The 18,625-nt window shown below is 44.8% G+C and overlaps 1 protein-coding gene across 2 annotated transcripts in view; it reads left to right on the forward strand.

Moving 5' to 3' along the window:
- The first annotated feature begins 380 nt into the window (after positions 1–380).
- The window catches only part of LOC149460565 (E3 ubiquitin-protein ligase rfwd3.S-like), a 33,486-nt gene continuing 15,241 nt past the window's right edge, over positions 381–18,625 (forward strand). For both annotated transcript variants that reach the window (XR_016313042.1, XM_089679476.1), the window contains exons 1-7: positions 381–704; positions 4,595–4,731; positions 11,457–11,512; positions 13,697–13,883; positions 14,532–14,682; positions 14,970–15,146; positions 16,332–16,543. Coding sequence is in view for 1 of the 2 variants with exons in the window: in XM_089679476.1 (XP_089535602.1) it covers positions 685–704; positions 4,595–4,731; positions 11,457–11,512; positions 13,697–13,883; positions 14,532–14,682; positions 14,970–15,146; positions 16,332–16,543 (940 nt within the window). In the remaining variant the exon portion in view is untranslated. The remainder of the gene's footprint in view (positions 705–4,594; positions 4,732–11,456; positions 11,513–13,696; positions 13,884–14,531; positions 14,683–14,969; positions 15,147–16,331; positions 16,544–18,625) is intronic.

Below are 18,625 nucleotides of genomic sequence, written 5' to 3' on the forward strand. Positions count from 1 at the left end.
AGAAATGCACAGGTGAATGCTATATTTGTGTGAAAAAGGACATAAATTTAATTTGGGTGCAGCGATGCATGACCGCGCAATTGTCAGTTAAAGTAATGCTGCGCCGTATCACAAAAAATGGCCTGGTCACAAAGGGGGGAAATCCTCTGGAGGGCAAGTGGTTAAACTGTCCAGTGTGCATGGAGCCTAATTCAGAACTAAATTCTCTTTTTCCATAAAAACATTGTGAAACAAATCCTCTGCACTCGGCATGCACGGAGATAACTGTTTTCAGTGAACTCTTCGGCTCGAGCTCGGCGCTCGGCTTGTTTCACTGTGTGAGCATGCGCACTTGCAGCAGGGTTGAGGATTGTCATTGGAGGCCGAATTTGCTACACCGGAAATGGCTGCGGGTGGTAGGTCATGAAACTGCGCATGCGCAGTTACGAATTTGGCGGAATTCTATTCGGGTCGCTTTGTCTCCTCGGTGGTACCGCAGCCATTGGCTTCTTACAACTGCTCCTCTCACCCCGCCCAAGTGTCAGCGGTGTTCTAGGGGCTAGCTGAGAGGTCTCGGGGCAGACGGGGAGAGAGCCGGAGCCGCTGGTGTGTGTCCGCGATCGCCGGGAGGGTGCTGGAGCTTTGCCACTTTCCGGACTGGACTGTAGGGTGCTGCGTGTCCCTGCTTCCCGGACAGAACTCAAGATGGCGGCCAGACCCCAAAGGTGAGGCTCCCTGGTGTATGTACTTGTTATTGCCCAGGGGGAGGACAGCTCCTGGACCAGCTGCAGGCCCCCATGTCATGACTTAGGACTGTGTGCCGTCAGGCAGTGGCGGTGTCCCGTGGCGTGCCGTCAGCCTGTGGCGGTGTCCCGTGGCGTGCCGTCAGCCTGTGGCCATGTCCCGTAGCGTGGCGGTCAGCCTGTGGCGGTGTCCCGTAGCGTGGCGGTGTCCCGTGGCGTGCCGTCAGCCCGTGGCAGTGTCCCGTGGCGTGCCGTCAGCCCGTGGCGGTGTCCCGTGGCGTGCCGTCAGCCCGTGGCGGTGTCCCGTGGCGTGCCGTCAGCCCGTGGCGGTGTCCCGTGGCGTGCCGTCAGCCCGTGGCGGTGTCCCGTGGCGTGCCGTCAGCCCGTGGCGGTGTCCCGTGGCGTGCCGTCAGCCCGTGGCGGTGTCCCGTGGCGTGCCGTCAGCCCGTGGCGGTGTCCCGTGGCTTGCCGTCAGGCGGTGTGGCGTGCCGTCAGGCAGTGGTGGTGTGGCGTGCCGTCAGGCAGTGGCGGTGTCCCGTAGCATGCCGTGGTGCGGCGTCCAGCCTGTGGCCGTGTCCCGTGGTGCGGCGTCCAGCCTGTGGCCGTGTCCCGTGGTGCGGCGTCCAGCCTGTGGCCGTGTCCCGTGGTGCGGCGTCCAGCCTGTGGCCGTGTCCCGTGGCGCGGCGTCCAGCCTGTGGCCGTGTCCCGTAGCGTGGCAGCCAGCTTGTAAATAGAGGGTATGACAGTCAGAACAAGACCTTTGTGGTTTGAAGTGTCACCTTGAAGTCTCTATCACTCACACTGTAGTCCCTACCACCCCTTTATAAAAAGGTTCATGGAGGATTGCTTTGCAGAAGCAGTTTGAAGGCATTCAGGAGGCAATACTCTCGTGTACAATGATTCGTGTACAATGATTCGTGTACAATGATTCGTGTACAATGGCTCCTGAAGGAATCCTGCAGACTCAGTGTGAGCTGTGTGCCCGAACATCGTACAGTCAGGTAGTTTCACGCTGACAGGAAGAATCGACTACCACAGCGCTAACCAGCTCCATGGTAGTTCTTTGAGAACTAAAAGCCGACATCCGCAAAGAATGATGGTACTTGTAGTTGATTCATTCACAGAACTCTGTGAATAAATGGTGCAGCTGTGTGGCAGAGCCCCACTTGTCCACGCTGTTTTCCAAAAGTGTCAGCTGGTACGGGGAACTTCTCCTATCTACTGCTATCACACAGAGGGCTCTGATTGCCAAGTCGCTGCAGGAGCATGTTGTATGTTCCACCTTAAAAATGGGTTGAACCTGTAACATGTTGCCAAAGGTGACTTTATGCTTTAAATACAATTTGTGTTTCGTTTTTTTTCTCTCACTAAATTGTCACATTATTTCTCACACATGATATGGGCATATTTGTAGTTGCACCCCAAAACACATGTGGTAATCCTCCCGAGTAAGGGGATACAAGATGTGAGATTTTTTCACAGCCTAGTCACTTAGAGGGGCCCAAATTCCAAGATGCACTCTTGGGCTTTCAAGGAGCATAAATTACACATCTAATTTCCTGACTACCGATCACATTTTTGAAGGCTCTGGAGCACCAGGGCAATGGAAACATTTTGGAAAGCAAGCACCCCAACGTATGTTCTGTGAAGCATAATGAGTCTTTTGAACATGTTTGTTTGCTTTTTTTTTTTTTCTGTTGCAAGTTTTTGGAAAAATTGTACACAAAGTTGTCAATTTATAAGATATTTCTAACCCACAGCATGGACATTCCAAGAATTACACCCCAAAATACATTCTGCTCCTCCTCCTGGGTTTAGTGATACCACATGTGTAAGACTTTTTTACAGCCGAGGCAAAGCATTGAAGGATCAACTTTAGGCTTTCCAGGGGCATATATTACACAATTTCCTGACTTCCTATCATATTGACATGTGGATGATCAGGGCACTGATGAAGCTGCACTGATGAAGCTGCACTGATGAAGCTGCACTGATGAAGCTGCACGGATGATCAGGGCACTGATGAAGCTGAACGGATGATCAGGGCACTGATGAAGCTGCACGGATGATCAGGGCACTGATGAAGCTGCACGGATGATCAGGGCACTGATGAAGCTGCACGGATGATCAGGGCACTGATGAAGCTGCACGGATGATCAGGGCACTGATGAAGCTGCACGGATGATCAGGGCACTGGTGAAGCTGCACGGATGATCAGGGCACTGGTGAAGCTGCACGGATGATCAGGGCACTGGTGAAGCTGCACGGATGATCAGGGCACTGGTGAAGCTGCACGGATGATCAGGGCACTGGTGAAGCTGCACGGATGATCAGGGCACTGGTGAAGCTGCACGGATGATCAGGGCACTGGTGAAGCTGCACGGATGATCAGGGCACTGGTGAAGCTGCACGGATGATCAGGGCACTGGTGAAGCTGCACGGATGATCAGGGCACTGGTGAAGCTGCACGGATGATCAGGGCACTGGTGAAGCTGCACGGATGATCAGGGCACTGGTGAAGCTGCACGGATGATCAGGGCACTGGTGAAGCTGCACGGATGATCAGGGCACTGGTGAAGCTGCACGGATGATCAGGGCACTGGTGAAGCTGCACGGATGATCAGGGCACTGGTGAAGCTGCACGGATGATCAGGGCACTGGTGAGGCGGCACGGATGATCAGGGCACTGGTGAGGCGGCACGGATGATCAGGGCACTGGTGAGGCGGCACGGATGATCAGGGCACTGGTGAGGCGGCACGGATGATCAGGGCACTGGTGAGGCGGCACGGATGATCAGGGCACTGTAAAAGCACTTTGAAGTCAACACTCACTGCTCCCACCCTCAGAGATTCACCTCTCCTTCCCTCACATGCGGTCTCTGTGTTGGGGAAGGAGAGCTGTTTCTCGGCAAGGACCTGCTGTGTTTACATCTGTGATCGCTTGTGACTGGACATAGCAATCACTTGGTGAAGGGTCACTGTGATTAGCCGTTTAACCCCAACCCTGATGCTCTGTGTCCAAGGTACACAGCGGTCACAGAGAGTTCCCAATGTGTGCCCCGAGGGGGTGTGCACGTGGGAAGATGTCCAGTGATACCCTAGAGAATCACCCTGAGGCCGTATATTTAGTAAATGGTGGGAGACAAGTGGTTAAATATCGATCGTCTTAGTTTCTAATAGAGCCCTATAATTTTGTCAGGTTATCAGTAAAAAATGTGCTCTGTCAGTAAATTTTCATGTTTTGTCAGTTAAAATAAGTCATTGAGGGTTGGCAACCCTGGATGTGAGGAGTGGAGTCCTGACGGGGGAGCACTCTGATCCCCAGCCAGCACTTAGACAGTGAGAGACAACAGCACCGAGCCTCCGACAGTGCAGGATGTTTTGGCTGAGGGAGGGGATGATGTGGAGGTGTGGGGGGAAGAGAGAGGACAGAACACTGGGGGTGAGTGGGGAAAGGAAGAAGTGAGCAGAACCAGGAATGGGGGGAATGGAAGGGGTGAAAGAGTCTGGAACATGGTGCACCAAGAGAAGGTGCATTTTACCCCCCATCCAGGCACCCTAAGGCAAGCTACCTTGTGCTGGGGCCGGCCCCGGGCTCGTGCTTAATGGGGGTAAGGACCTGTTGGCGCACAAGCTGCTACCTGTCAAGTTGCATACCTCTAATGCACTACAGAGGCTGTGACAGGCGCTAGCACAATTTCAGCAGGCCGCTCGAGTGAAATCATCATCGCATCAAACACCAGGAGGCAGCATGGGGGGGGGGGGGGGGAATCCCAATGCATATTGGGTACCAGGTGAGAAGGTGCTGAATGTCTTCTGTAGTTCACCACTCTGGCTGGCAGTTTAAGATTTTTCATGTTCTGTGTTTTCAGCTCTCAAAATGGACTCGTGAACTTCTACAATGAGCCTGTAAATGACGGTTCTGATGATCCGGTGTTGATAGGAACTGAAGAAGGGGACAGCTCCACCGATGATGAGGATGTCACATATGCCCAGTGTGCAGAGCCAGGTATGTCTGAGCAGATCGCCCCTGTTTTGGCTGAAATCCAACCTCGCTTACTCTTGATGAGAAATCTGAGTGAATTTCACCTTTTGTTTATATCTTAATCAAGCCTTTCTGCATCCCTTATAAGAAGATTGTTAAATAATAAAAGCAGTGCTAATATAGAGTTAAAGCTGTGCTCAAAAGTTTGCATACGCGAGGGACACAGCGGTCACAGAGAGCTCCTGATGCTTGCTCCAGGGGGTTGCATGGGAGGACATCCAGGAAAGCCCTCCCAGAATCAGAGAGCCATGCTGTAACCGTATATCAACTATAGCGTGGCTGGAAGGTGGTAACTTATTTAACCACTTCAGCTCCAGAAGCTCAAACTAAATTTATGTCCTTTTTTTCACACAAATAAAGCTTTCTTTTGGTGGTATACGATCACCAATTTTTTATTTTTTGTGATCTAAACGAAAAAAAAACCATTTGGAAAAACAATATTTTCTACTTTCTGTTATAAAAAAATATCCAATAAACTCAAATTTAGTCATAAATTTAGGTCAAAATGTATTCTGCTACATGTCATTGGTAAAAATAAAAAAAATCCCAATACTTGTACATTAATTGGTTTGTTTGTAAGTTATAACGTCTATAAACTATGGTGGATATATATTGGAATTTACACAGCTTTTACTTTCTGACTGCCACATTTCTTTAGGTGCTAAAATGCCAGGGTAGTACAGCCCCCCAAATGACCCCTTTTTGGAAAGTAGACACCCCAAGTAATTTGCTGAGAGGCATGTTGAGTCCATGGAAAGTTTTATTTTTTGCCACAATTTTTTATTTTTTTTTACACACCTTATTCTTTTAGATGACATATTGCTCACACATTCTGCTACTTCTATGGAGTATGGGGATACCACATGTGAGAGACTTTTTGACAGCCTAGCCTTATACAGGCCCCAAAATCCAATGACCACCTTCAGGCTTTCAAAGGGCATATTTACTGTGACTTCCTTGCTACCTATCATGGTTTCAGAGGTGCTAAAATGCCAGGATATTACAAACCCCTCCTAGACATCCCAAGGAATTTGATAAGAGGCACGGTGAGTATTTTACAGATATCATTTTTGTCACGGGTTTTGAAAAAGAAAAGAAAAAATACATTTGTGGTTTGTTTTTTTTCTTCATTTTCTAAAAACTTGTGGCAACAAATGAGAGATGCCAAATACCTTGCAGTGTATACTTTCCAAAAAGGAGTCATTTGGGGGAGTGCTTCTACTATCCTGGCAGTTCAGGGCCAACATTAGAAGCTTATGCCACACATCACCCACTTTTCTAACCACTTGAAGACCAAGCCTTTTGAGACACTTTTTTTGTTTACATGTTTTTGCTAGAAAATTACTTTGAGCATTATATATTTTTTTAAAGCAGATACCCTAGAGAATAAAACGGTCGGCGTTGCAATTTTTATGTCACACCGTATTTGTTCAGCGATTTTACACTCTGCATTAAGCTGTAAAGATTATTGCTTATGCAATGCTTGCTTTGAACTGTTGTGAATGGCTTAAGTTCCTGACAGTTCAACATACAGTGATCTGTGATTGGCTTCAGATGATCACATGCTACAGGGTGCTGTGATTGGCCCATGTACCATGTGAGAGTTGTGGGCCAATCACAGCTCAGCAGGAAGAGAAGCAAAGCTGTTCTGAATCAGATTGCTTCATAACACCTTTGCTAATACTGTGACCACATATGGATCACATGATCACCAGGTCCCAATTACTGGGATCTGCATTCCGCTGTGTCACAGTACAATGCGGGCAGGCAGACAGTGCTTTAATATTCGTTGAGATCAACCTAATAATTTTATTAAAATAATTTTAACAGTATTTTTTTTAAATAAAACCATGTTTATATAATCTGTATTTTATTAATTATAAAATTGATTGTATGCTATTATTTTTGTTAAATATATTTATATATTTTTTCATTTAAAAGTGTTTTATATAATATACACACTTTTAATTGTACAAGTTATAGTAACTTTACACAAAAGGCCTAGAAACCATATTGTCCTGCAGAGCTACAGAAAGCATTGCATGATATTTTCATACAGTTGTGCTCAAAAGTTTGCATTCCCTGGCACTTATATTGAACTTGACTGATCATACCAAAAAAACTTTTATGCAACCCCTTCACGCCGATGTAACACAAATATGCGGCCTCACAGAACTGGAGTTTTTTCCGTGGGACCGCATATTTGCGTACCTGTCTTTGTGCTGGGAGCGCGCTGCACAGCGCACTCCCATTACAAAGACTGGGGTTTCACTGAGTGCCCCGGGTTCCGTTCTAACGATCGGGACACGGGACTCCCGGTTCCGGGTCACATGATCGCTGTGATAGCCTCTGATTGGCTATCACAGTGATCAGTCACTGTACACCTGCCCCCCCTCCCCTTTTTGTTTTTCTCTCTGAATGGAGATTTGCATAGAGAAAAAAAAAAATATTTGTTAACCTCTTCCTGTCCTCTCTATAGCAGAGATACTGCTACAGGGCGGCATGGGTGCGCAAAATCACGTGTATATATACGTGATTTTGCATTTCCGGGTAGGCGGCATGCACCCTACCCGCAGCGCTATTCGCGGCAATGGCTGTCAATCACCGGGTCCCGGACAGTAATTACTCACCAGCGCCCGATGATTTCCTACAATCTCCAACGGGGATAAGAACTGTTTTGTTTACAGTTCTCCTCCCTATCAGCTCAGGCACACTGCTTTGGCCAGCCAGCCAAAGCAGTGTGCTTACAGTGAAGCACACTGATACGGCCCCCCTATGTAAAACACTCCCAGCACACAGTTAACCTTTTGATCGCCCCTCATGTTAACCCTTTCCTGCCCAGTGCCATTAGTACAGTGTCGGTGACACCAAGTCAGTTCCCCCCAGTGTCAGAATACCTGCCGCAGTCCCGCTATAAGTTACTGATTAATTTACACGTATTGGGATTTTTTTTTTAGCAAAGACATGTAGCAGAATACATTTTGGCCTAAATTTATGACGAAATTTGATTATTTTTTATTATTTTTTTTTTTTACTGGACATGTTTAGTAGCAAAAAGTCCAAAATACTGTTGTTTTTTTTCTCAAAATTCAGTCTTTTTTTTTTTTCTTTTTAGCGCTAAAAATAAAAAATGCACAGGTGATCAAATACCACCAAAATAAAGCTCAATTTGTGGGGAAAAAAGGACACCAATTTCATTTGGGTGCAGCATTGCAGGACTGCGCAATTGTCAGTTAAAGTAACGCAGTGCTGTAACAAAATATGGCTTGGTCAGAAAAGGGGGTAAATCCTCAGGAGGGCAAGTGGTTAAAGAAAAAAAGATAAACATAAAAAAGCAACTTCTTGGCCACATCCTTACTAATGGCAGCCCATTCTTGCATAATCAGTGCTTGGAGTTTGTCAGAATTTGCGGGATTTTTTTGCTCACCTGCCTCTTGAGGATTGATCACAAGTTCTCAATGGGATTAAGATCTGGGGAGTTTCCTGGCCATGGACCCAACATTTCGATGCTTTGTTCCCCAAGCACCTTAGTTATCACTTTTGCCTTATGGTAAGATGCCCCATCATACTGGAAAAGGCATTTTGTCACCAAACTATTATTGGATGGTTTGGAGAAGTTGCTCTCGGAAGATGTTTTTGTACCATCCTTTATTCATGGCTTTGTTCTCAGGAAAAATTGTGAGTGAGCCCACTCCCTTGGCTTAGAAGCGACCACATAAATGGTCTCAGGATGTTTTACTGTTGGCATGACACAGGACTGATGGTAGTGCTCACATTTTCTTCTTCAGACAAAGTTTTTTTTTCCGGATTCCCTAAACAATCGGAAAGAGCATTCATCAGAGAAAATTACTTTACCCCAGTCCTAAGCATTCCAATCCCTGTACCTTTTGCAGAATTAGTCTGTCCCTGATGATTTTCTTGGAGAGAAGTGGCTTCTTTGCTACCTTCTTGACACCAGGCCATCCTCCATTAGTCTTTACCTCACTGTGCGTGCAGATGCACCCATACCTGCCTGCTGACATTCCTGAGCAAGCTCTGCATTGGTGGTGCTCCGATCCCACAGCTGAATCAACTTTAGAAGATGGTACTGGCACTTGCTGGACTTTCTTGGGTGCCTTGAAGCCTTCTTCACAGCAATTGAATCTCTCTCTTTGAAGTTCTTGATCTGATAAATGGTTGATTTAGGTGCAGTTTTAGTAGCAGCAAAATCCTTGCCTATGAATCACTTTTTGTGCAAAGCAATGATGACTGCACGGGTTTCCTTGCGGGTAACCATGGTTAACAGAGGAAGAACAATGATTCAAGCACCACCCTCCTTTTAAATGTTACAATCTGTTATCCTAACTTAGTCTGCATGACAGAGTGATCTCCAGCCTTGACCTCCTCAACATTGACACCTGTGTTTAAGGAGAGAATCACTGACATGATATGGCAGGGCTGAAATGCAGTGGAAATTGTTTTTTTTTTTTTTTTATTGATTGACATGGCAAAGAGGGACATTGCAATTCATCTGATCACTCTTAATAATACTCTGGAGTCTATTGATGATGTGACGGAATACAGAAGCAGCCGGATGAATTCTGCAGTGTTTAGAGATATACTGTCAGCCCAGATTCAGCCAAATGAAGCAAAGTTGATTGGACGGTGCTTCACAGAACAGATGGACAATGATCAAAAACAAATTGCAAAAGCAACCCAGGAGCTTTTGACGGAAAAGAAGTGGAATATTCTGCAATGGCCGAGTCAATCACCTGATCTCAACCCAATTGAGCATGCATTTCAATTACCGAAGGCAAACCTAGAGGTAGAAAGACCCACAAACAAAGAACAACTGAAGACAGCTGCAGTTAGAGCCTGGCACAACATCAGAAAGGAGGAAACCCAGTCTTTGGTAATCTCCATGGGTTCTAGACTTCAGGCAGTCATTGCCAGTAAAGGATTCTCAACAAAATGTACAAATGAATATAATCATAAATAAAATGTTCATTTTAATTACATTTGAGCCCCTGAAATGGAGGGGCTGTGTATAAAAATGGCTGCAGTTCCTAAAATTTGTACTTGATATTTATGTTCAACCCCTTGAACTAAAGCTGAAAGTCTTCACTTCACTTGGATTGTTTTGTTTTAAATTTTTTCTGGTGGCATACAGAGCCAAAAGTATGAAAATTGTGCCTGTGTTCAAATATACATGGACCAAACTGTATTTCGCTACCCAGGGTCCATATTTATCTATCATCTCTTCCTTTGAGGTCAGTTGGTAGGTATCACCACTTAGACACCCTCCTTGATGTGATACTGTTATCCATTCTTACGGATATCAGACCCTGAAATAATTCCCCAACCTTGGATGGTTTTCCCCAGAGATAATCTCTGGCCAGTGATTAGGTTGACAGGTACCACCCCTGTCGCCTTTCACTACTTGTTAGAACAAACTTTTAATTCTTCCTTGTTCTAGCTACAGCCCTTCAAACAGCCTGGGGATTTCCCTAACTTGTTGAGAGTTCAAATCTCCCTGTGGAATTTTCTGAGGTTTTCTGAAAAATGTCTCAAAATAGAACTATTATTTTTTATGCTCCTATTATCCCAACGAGGATTAGGACAAACTTAGATAATTAAAAATATAAGTGCATGGAGTCAAGCAGACAGTAGCAGCTATAGTATAACAAGTGTACATTGGTGTAAGCTACAAGTTTACAAACCCCTTTTATAAATTACAAGGAGAACAGGTCATACACAGCAGGATTATTCAGTGTGACTTGGGCCTACTGGTGCATTTTAATCACAAAGGATTAGGAAGTATCCTGCCCTAATCATATTCAAGAGTCTGCTATGCAGAGCAATACAAAGCAGGGTGCTAGAGCTGACAGAGGAGAGATCTGTATGGTTTACATACAAACCTCTCCCCCGTCAGTGATACTCGGTGATCGCCAGGTGCCGGTGGGGAATCTCCGGCTGGAACCCGGTGATTGACAGTTGAAGAAGCAATGGCAGCGAGGGTAGGGAAATGCACAATCACATATATATATTGCGCATCCATGCCGCCCTGTAGCAGTATTTCTGCTATAGGGCGGCACGTAAGCTGTTAACCTGTGCCATTTATGGATGGCACTGGATACAGCACCGTTGGGCAGCCATGCCACCCATTAATGCCCATGAAATGAACCATTCTCTGACCTTGGGGACCAATCATCGTCATCACAGATGTAAACCATGTATTGTTTACATCTGTGGGCCCGCCCCCTTCCTCCATTGTAGTACAGGAGAATTAATGAATCATTCATTAGTTCCTGAGCACTGTACCAATCACAGCAGCAGGTACAAATAAAGTTTAACCTTTCACCCCTTGCTATCAAATTTGTTTGGGTACAGTGTTGTATGGCAAAGTCATTGCTGGTGAAAGTATTACAGCACTGAAAAATGGCCTGGACAGGAAGGAAGCTTAAAGGGCAGACGAGCACGTGTAGAAATGCAGTAGGTGTTTCACATTGGTGATGTTGCAGAATACTGCATGTAAAGGATGGCCTGTTTATGATCGGATGTCCCATTGGGAAGGTGGTGTGGCCTCTTGGGAGATGTTGCCAAGGTGTCTCTCATCCCTCAGTAGGTCCAGACTCTGTTATCTCCAGTTAACTCCAACTGTCTTTGCAGGTTGTCACATTGATTGATCTTGTTATCTTTTTGATCTGTAGATCCAACGGAATTTCATACAGATCCTGAGACTTCATGGGAATTCCCAGCCCAACAGGTGACTGAGAGACCATTGTGCGTCAAAAACCTCTGAGATGAGTTGTAACAGGTCCTATTCACATTGTATTTCTCGAAGATCGAAAATAGGAGCATCAATAGCTGATACAAAGTTTCCTAGAATATTAAAATTTTATTTTGGGATAACAAATCTGTTGGTCCTGTGTATTCTTCTTAAAGTGGTTGTATACCTCAGTCATTGAATGTGAACAGAGCCCAGCTATCTGTAGTGTTTACTTGTCTTGATCCGAAGCTCTAAGTGTGGGTTCTCTGCTCACTGCTGCTTAGAGGAGTACTGAGGCAGGGTGCTATGACGTTTTCAGAAAGCTATGTACAGCACCCCGCTGGCCCCTCCCACCAGCTGTGGTTTTTTAGCATTGCACAGAGAAACACAGAGGCCTAGTGATAACATCAATGAGTATGAAATAAAATATGTAATAAAATGAAAAGGTTTTTATTTAAAATCATCATTAGCATGTTGGGGGGGTTGACCAGGGAAGGACAAATATAAGCAGATTAAACTGCATCTTTAAACTGTGCAGATATTAGAAGACTTATTTTATCAGTTTACACACTTGGAACCATCACTTCCTGTATGTCTGAAATGCCCCACATATTTGTGGTCGGGTGAAACATTTGTCAAAATTATTGAGAGGCTTACTTATGACAGTTTACAGACCAGTAACTTTCAGACATCTGTTCATTTTGCTAACTAGCAGCTGTCAGTCTTTAACCATTTGCCTACAGGGCACTTCTACCCCCTTCCTGCCCAGGCTAATTTCAGCTTTCAGCGCTGTCGCACTTTGAATGACAATTGCGCTGTCATGCAACACTGTACCCATATGAAATTTTTATCATTTTTTGAGACAGAGCTTTCTTTTGGTGCTATTTAATCACCTCTGGGTTTTTTATTTTTTGCTAAACAAACCAAAAACAACTGAACATTTTGAAAAAAAGTTTTTTTCTTAGTTTTTGTTATAAAATTTTGTAAATAAGTGATTTTTCTCCTTCACTGATGTGCACAATGAGGCTGCACTGATGGGCACTGATAGGCTGCACTGATGGGCACCGATAGGTGGCATTGATGGGCACTGATGAGGAGGCACTAGTAGGTGGCACTGATGGGCATTGACAGGCATTACTGATTGGCACTGAGAGGCAGCACTCATATATGGCACTGATTGGCGGCACTGTTAGGTGGCACTGATGGTCATTGTTAGATGGCACTGATGCACACTGATATGCGGCACTGACTGGCAGCACTGATAGGTGGCACTGACTGGCATTGATAGGTGGCACTGATAGGTGACACTGAAAGGCAGCTCAGATGGGCACTGATATGTGGCATTGCTGTGCACTGGTAGGCACTGATATGTGGCATTGATGGGCACTGGTAGGTGGCATTGATGGGCACTGGCAGGTGGCACTTCTGGGGCTATACTGATCATCAGGGCACACTGATCATCAGTGCCCTGATGATCAGTGCACATATCCCCTCCGAGGAATGCCGATTACCGGATCTCCTCTCCTCTTGAGCTGTCAGTGTGAGGCCTATTTACATGTGATCAGCTGTGATTGGACACAGCTGATCACATGACTGAGCTGACATCTTCGGCTCTTTTCGTTGATCGGTGATCCGTTGTGTCCGAGGGACAAAGAGCACCACCGATCGCCGCGCTGCACGCTCCCGGAGCCGTGCATGCGCTGTTAGAATGGGACGACATCATATGACGTCCTCCCAGAGCAAGAGAACCACCTTGCACCTGTCATTACACTATATGGCGGGCGCGAGGTGGTTAAGGAAGTTGAATTGCGAGACTAGCTGCAGAAGTAGCATAACTTTTATTTCCATGTATAGTTTGCAATAATATATGTGCCTGTGTGGGGAGTGAAAGGCGTATTACATATATAAGGCACTGCTTGCTTCTTTGTAATGCTGTGTGTACCCTAAAGTACATTAGATTTTCCTGTGATGGGTGTAACCTGACATCCATTTCATGTCTGGTGTCTGTCCTCCTGCTCATGTCTGGTGCCTGTCCCCCTGCTCATGTCTGGTGCCCGTGCCACTCCCCCCTAGCTCTCTCTTTGTCACTCTCCCGTGCTCTGTCTACTGTCTGTGTTGCTTGCTAACCCCCCCACGCTCTTGTCTGGTGCCCGTGTAACTGACTTTTTTTTTTTCTATAAGGAACTAAACATGTTGATTGCCCAGTATGGCACCAGATCAAGTCACAACTACATTCCAAGTCAGCACAAGTACAACTTTCAGAAGGCTATCATTCAGACGGAGAGCTGCCACGTCATGGCCTACAGTGAGTTGCTGGGCTGCCTCATGGTGTCACAAGAATCCTCCCGCCGCCCCGTTGTCCTCACTGGTAAGTCATTGACCCCTTAAAGGGAAAAAGTCTGTAGATGTGCATGTCATCTGTCACTATACAACTGTATTACATTTTGGGAGGAGGCCACATACTTTCCCCCAAGATGCGAAAGCAATGGGTTGAGGGCTTTCAGCCAAGCAACAATGCAAAATATATAGTCAATGAGAATGCTTATGGTTTCTATTTGGAAATGTGTATATATAAATGGGGCATCCATATTGATGTATTACATATGCAGCCTCTGCTTCCTGCTAAGTACTGCACACCAGTGGTCCTCTCTCTATAAAGACTTTCCGGTCACTAACTGGTTTTTATCTCATTTGGTAATTGTTCTTTCAATAGACTGCGCTTAGAAGGGGCCTTCTCTATATGAATGTAATACATATTTTCTTTGTAACAGCCAAATAATAGATAATAATGAAATGCAGGTAGACAAATAAAATGGGCTGCTTAAAATACACTTTAAGTCCATGGTGCTATCATTTCTCTCTCTCTCTCTCTCCCCCCCCCCTGTAAATCTGACTTTCTCTCTCATTGTTGTTCTGTAAACCTCCCAGCTCGTGCTCTCTCTCTCATTACTCCCCTGCAAATCTCCCAGTTCCCTCCCATATTTCTCCCTTTTATAAATTTTCTGACTTTTTCCAGGGTGTGGTGTGAAGAAGCTAGATGTGGGCAATATGGAGAGCTCCCAATACATTCCCATCCATTCCAAACAGATCCGTGGACTAGCCTTCAACTCGCGCTCTGATGGCCTTCTCCTCTCCGCTGCTATGGATTGCACAGTAAAACTGACCAGGTGAGTGCTGCATGTTCCTGCATATAAGTGGGAAGGCAGCCCCAGCAGATTGGAGTCTCTTCTGTCTTCGTTCCAGAGATAGTTGCAGATTTTCCTCACTGACATGCATTTATTTTTTAGCCTTGATCTGGGACTGAGTAGCTAGTATATCGCTGTTGGACATGATTGACAAGGCTACTGTTAACAATAAATAATAAAGGGTTGGGGCTGAATTGTGGGGAATGTATTGTTTGAGAAGAGCACAGTGGGAGCCGAAACCCTCCTGACATTGTCTGTCCCTTTTGCAGCCTTCTGACAAACACCGTGGTGCAGACCTGCAATGCCGAGCAGCCGTTATGGAGCTGCTGCTGGTGCTCTGATGACTTCAACTATATTTATGCAGGTCTGATTAGTGGTGTGATGCTGGTGTATGACCTGAGGAACATGAGCAAATACGTGGAGCAACTGAGCCCTCGAGGCCCTCGGTGAGTGCATTAAAAAGAACCTGTATTGCAGCAATAAAGTAACACAGGGATGTTGGATTCCTATCGCACAACGCCCGGAACATATAGTTCTGGGCGCTGGGTAGGTAGTTTATTTTCTACCATTAGCCCTCCTGCGGGCAATATTAAAGAGGACCTGTCGCATATCAAATATGTTTGTAAAAAAAATTCTAATACATAGACTGTTGGCCATGTAGCTATTTTCATAATAGTCTGTTTCTACAAACATAGATGTGCTGGCAACTAGAAAATTGAGTCTGGGCTACAGCTCAGTGAATGCATTGTTACCTGACACAGTGGAGGCCTCTATTCAGCACAGGATAGGCTGCCATTGGCACAATGTAGTGCTAAGTCAGGGAATGGTAATGCACCATATCTTAGAACACAACAATACTAAGGAGGAAGAGTACACACAATTCAATTCAATTCAATAATGCAAATAGTGTGTGCAAGTCAAAGATGTATACAAAGTGGATGATTTTCAGTAGAATAAATGCAGTTAGTGCATGAATCCTTACAGTATACACATCTTCAAATAACACAAACGGTGACCCAAAGCATAGCAGTCAGCTGTGTAATGACGTCCTATGACCCAACATGTCAGAGTACAAAATGACCCCTTTCCCAAGGAGGATTTGGCTGGCTGCTATGCTTTTGGCAATACTTTTGGGAACTTTTATATTATTTGTGGATGTATATGCTGTAATCTTTTTCTACTTTTTACAGTAACTCTGCATCTATATGCTTATGAAGTTTGGGTTTCCCTGCTTCTTGGTATTGTGCTTTGGAGGCAAGTTATAGTAATAATATGAAATGTACCGCTACATTTTAAAAATGTTTTTACTATTTAATGCAAGTTTTTTTTTTTTTTCTTTTTTGATTTAAAAAACTAAAATAAAAACAGGAGATATCCATTACTCTACCATCAAATGAAATCCCAGTTTGTCCTGAAAACACATGGTATAATCCACCTGGATACTTTAGGTAGCTGTGATGATATGTACAGATTTACTTACACTTGTCAAAATTGGAAATCTGTGCCACTGTGTTAGGATTTGTTTCACCTCCGTCATGAGGGGTAAAGAATTTGACATGAAAATGATCTTGCGTATAGACTTGCAGGTTCTGCCTTACCTGTAATCTTCAATCTGTCTTGTCTCCCTCCAGATCTCCATTGATTTCTCTCTCCTACATGCCTCGTGCTGCCTCGGAGGTCTTCCCTTGCGGAGGAGTGCTGGCGGGGAGCCTGAGAGGAGCGTACTTTTGGGAGATGAAGGATGCCAAGTACACGCCACACTTGCTGCCCCTGGAGTCCGGGGGATGTACTGATATCCAGATAGAGAGCAGCACACGGCAGTGCCTGGTCACCTACCGGCCAGGTGAATAAATGACCATTTCAGTGTAGCACCTGACTAACCTTTCTATCTTGCTAAATCTAGGGCACTTTACCAATTTCTAAACTAGCTGTTTGTTTCATGCAAAGGACTTGCAGCTCTTGGCTAATGACAGATACATTTTCAGTTGCATTTCTTCTTTCTTTACTGCACTGCTTGTGAAAGTGCATGTAAGCTAGTTAGAATTACCTACTGCAAAAGATTGTTAAATATGATCCCAACAATAACTGAACATAAATTGCGTAATTTCACAAAGCTCTGGTACTTTTTTGTTTGTTTGTTTAAATCTCTTATCCTGCGGTCATGTGATGTAACTTTGCACTGATAGTTCAGCGTTTTGATGAAGTTTTGAGTCTAAGCATTATATGAAATTGTATCCTCTTAGCCATGCATGCCCAGACTTTAACTGTGCAATCTGCTGATCAGTCGCCTGATTAAACTTTACTAGGCATACTTTTGCAATGGATTTTACAGCTAATTTCTGCGACAGTCAGTGGCCAGCAGGGTGGAACATGCACATCTAAAGGTATGCTGAAGAAATGTTCTTTCCTCTAATGCTTTGGCTTAGAGCAGAGTACGCCCAGGGGAAAACTGAAGTAGCCCAATGAGAGTGGAAATGCTGAAGATGGAGCATTGAATTCAATAGTGTTGCCACTCTGAATAGGGAGGGAGAGTGAAATGACAGGATCAAGCAGGTATTTACTTTCCATAAATATAGCAGTGAAAGAAATGTTGAGCACTCTGTAAGAGCCAATGACCCCCCAAAATTGGGTGTTTTACTGACACCTTTAAATTTTACATTCTTTGGATAATGCAATTATGTCAAATAAACTTCAGACAAAGAAAATGGAAATAGTCAACCAAGGAATTATCGTCATGCTGGAAATATACCAGAATAATATTCTTTATATTTAACCATTCCTGTTGCATTCCAGCGGCCCTTTTTTTATGCTTGGAGATGAGACTTCCCCATCCCGTTGATGACTGTGATTGGCTATCACAGTGTTCATGTGATCAGGCGCCTGTCCTAGAGGCTCCTGATTATAAATAGAGAATGGTACCTGTGGCATCTTGGTCACTACATTAGAGCATACAGTGAGTATGCTCTCGGCAAATAAACCTTAGTCCCCATGGACATATGTGCCACATGTGGGCATTAAGGCCCTGCCACACATATGCATTATGTTGTCAGCAAGAGGTTCAGCTTCAGGACTTGTGGCTAACCACTGAGTATTCCATATGCTCTTCTTTTGGTCTTAGAAGTGTTACCCCTATCTGGTATTTTTCAGGTTGTGAAGGACCTTTGGCTGTCTAAAGCTGGCCCTTCACCTTACAGTCTGATTGCACAACCTTCGGTAAAGAGTTACCAAACCCTGCATTCACTATGTCTGGTCTCCCACAGTACACACAACATGGAAATGCAATTATTATAGTAAATATAAACTGCTAAATACCTTTACCAGGACATCAGTAGTTAGTAGTTTTGTGACTTCTATCAGTGTTCAGTAGAGCACTGGTTAAAGCTTGTAGGAGGCGTTTTCATTTTCCTGTAGGAGGATGCAGAACCCCAGACCTCTGGAAAGTGCTGATTGGCCCTGTGCTGATCAAATGCACTCTCCAAGGAAAAAAAAAAACTCTAGCAATACACAGCAAACTGAGCATGTGCTGCTTGCCCCAGAGCCTCAGTTGTATCAAGAGATAGATGGAAGAAGGGGAGAATCAGAGAAGTCAAACATTCTTTTTACACAATGCAGAGGATTAATCCCTTAGGTACCACAGTGAGTATAACAAGCATGCCTTACTGCATATACAGACTGATTGTACTGTTGTGGGTTTAGTAACACTTTGAAGTGTAACTAAAGGGAAATCTTTTTTTTTTTTTTTTTTTTTTTTTCATTTTGGATAGAGTAAGGGAGGGTTATAACCCTTCTCAGGATTTTGTTTTGCCAACTGGGTCCCATTGGGGAGATATCCCTTCACTTCCTGTCCTATCTCCAAAACAGGAAGTGAAAGAAAATCCCTTGAAAGTGAGGAAATTTCGTGGTGTAACCAGGATGGCCAAAACTA

This window comes from Staurois parvus, unplaced genomic scaffold, assembly GCF_062004578.1.
Source record: "Staurois parvus isolate SC_StPar_1 unplaced genomic scaffold, SC_StPar_1.0 ptg000225l, whole genome shotgun sequence".
NCBI classification, from domain to species: Eukaryota; Metazoa; Chordata; class Amphibia; order Anura; family Ranidae; genus Staurois; species Staurois parvus.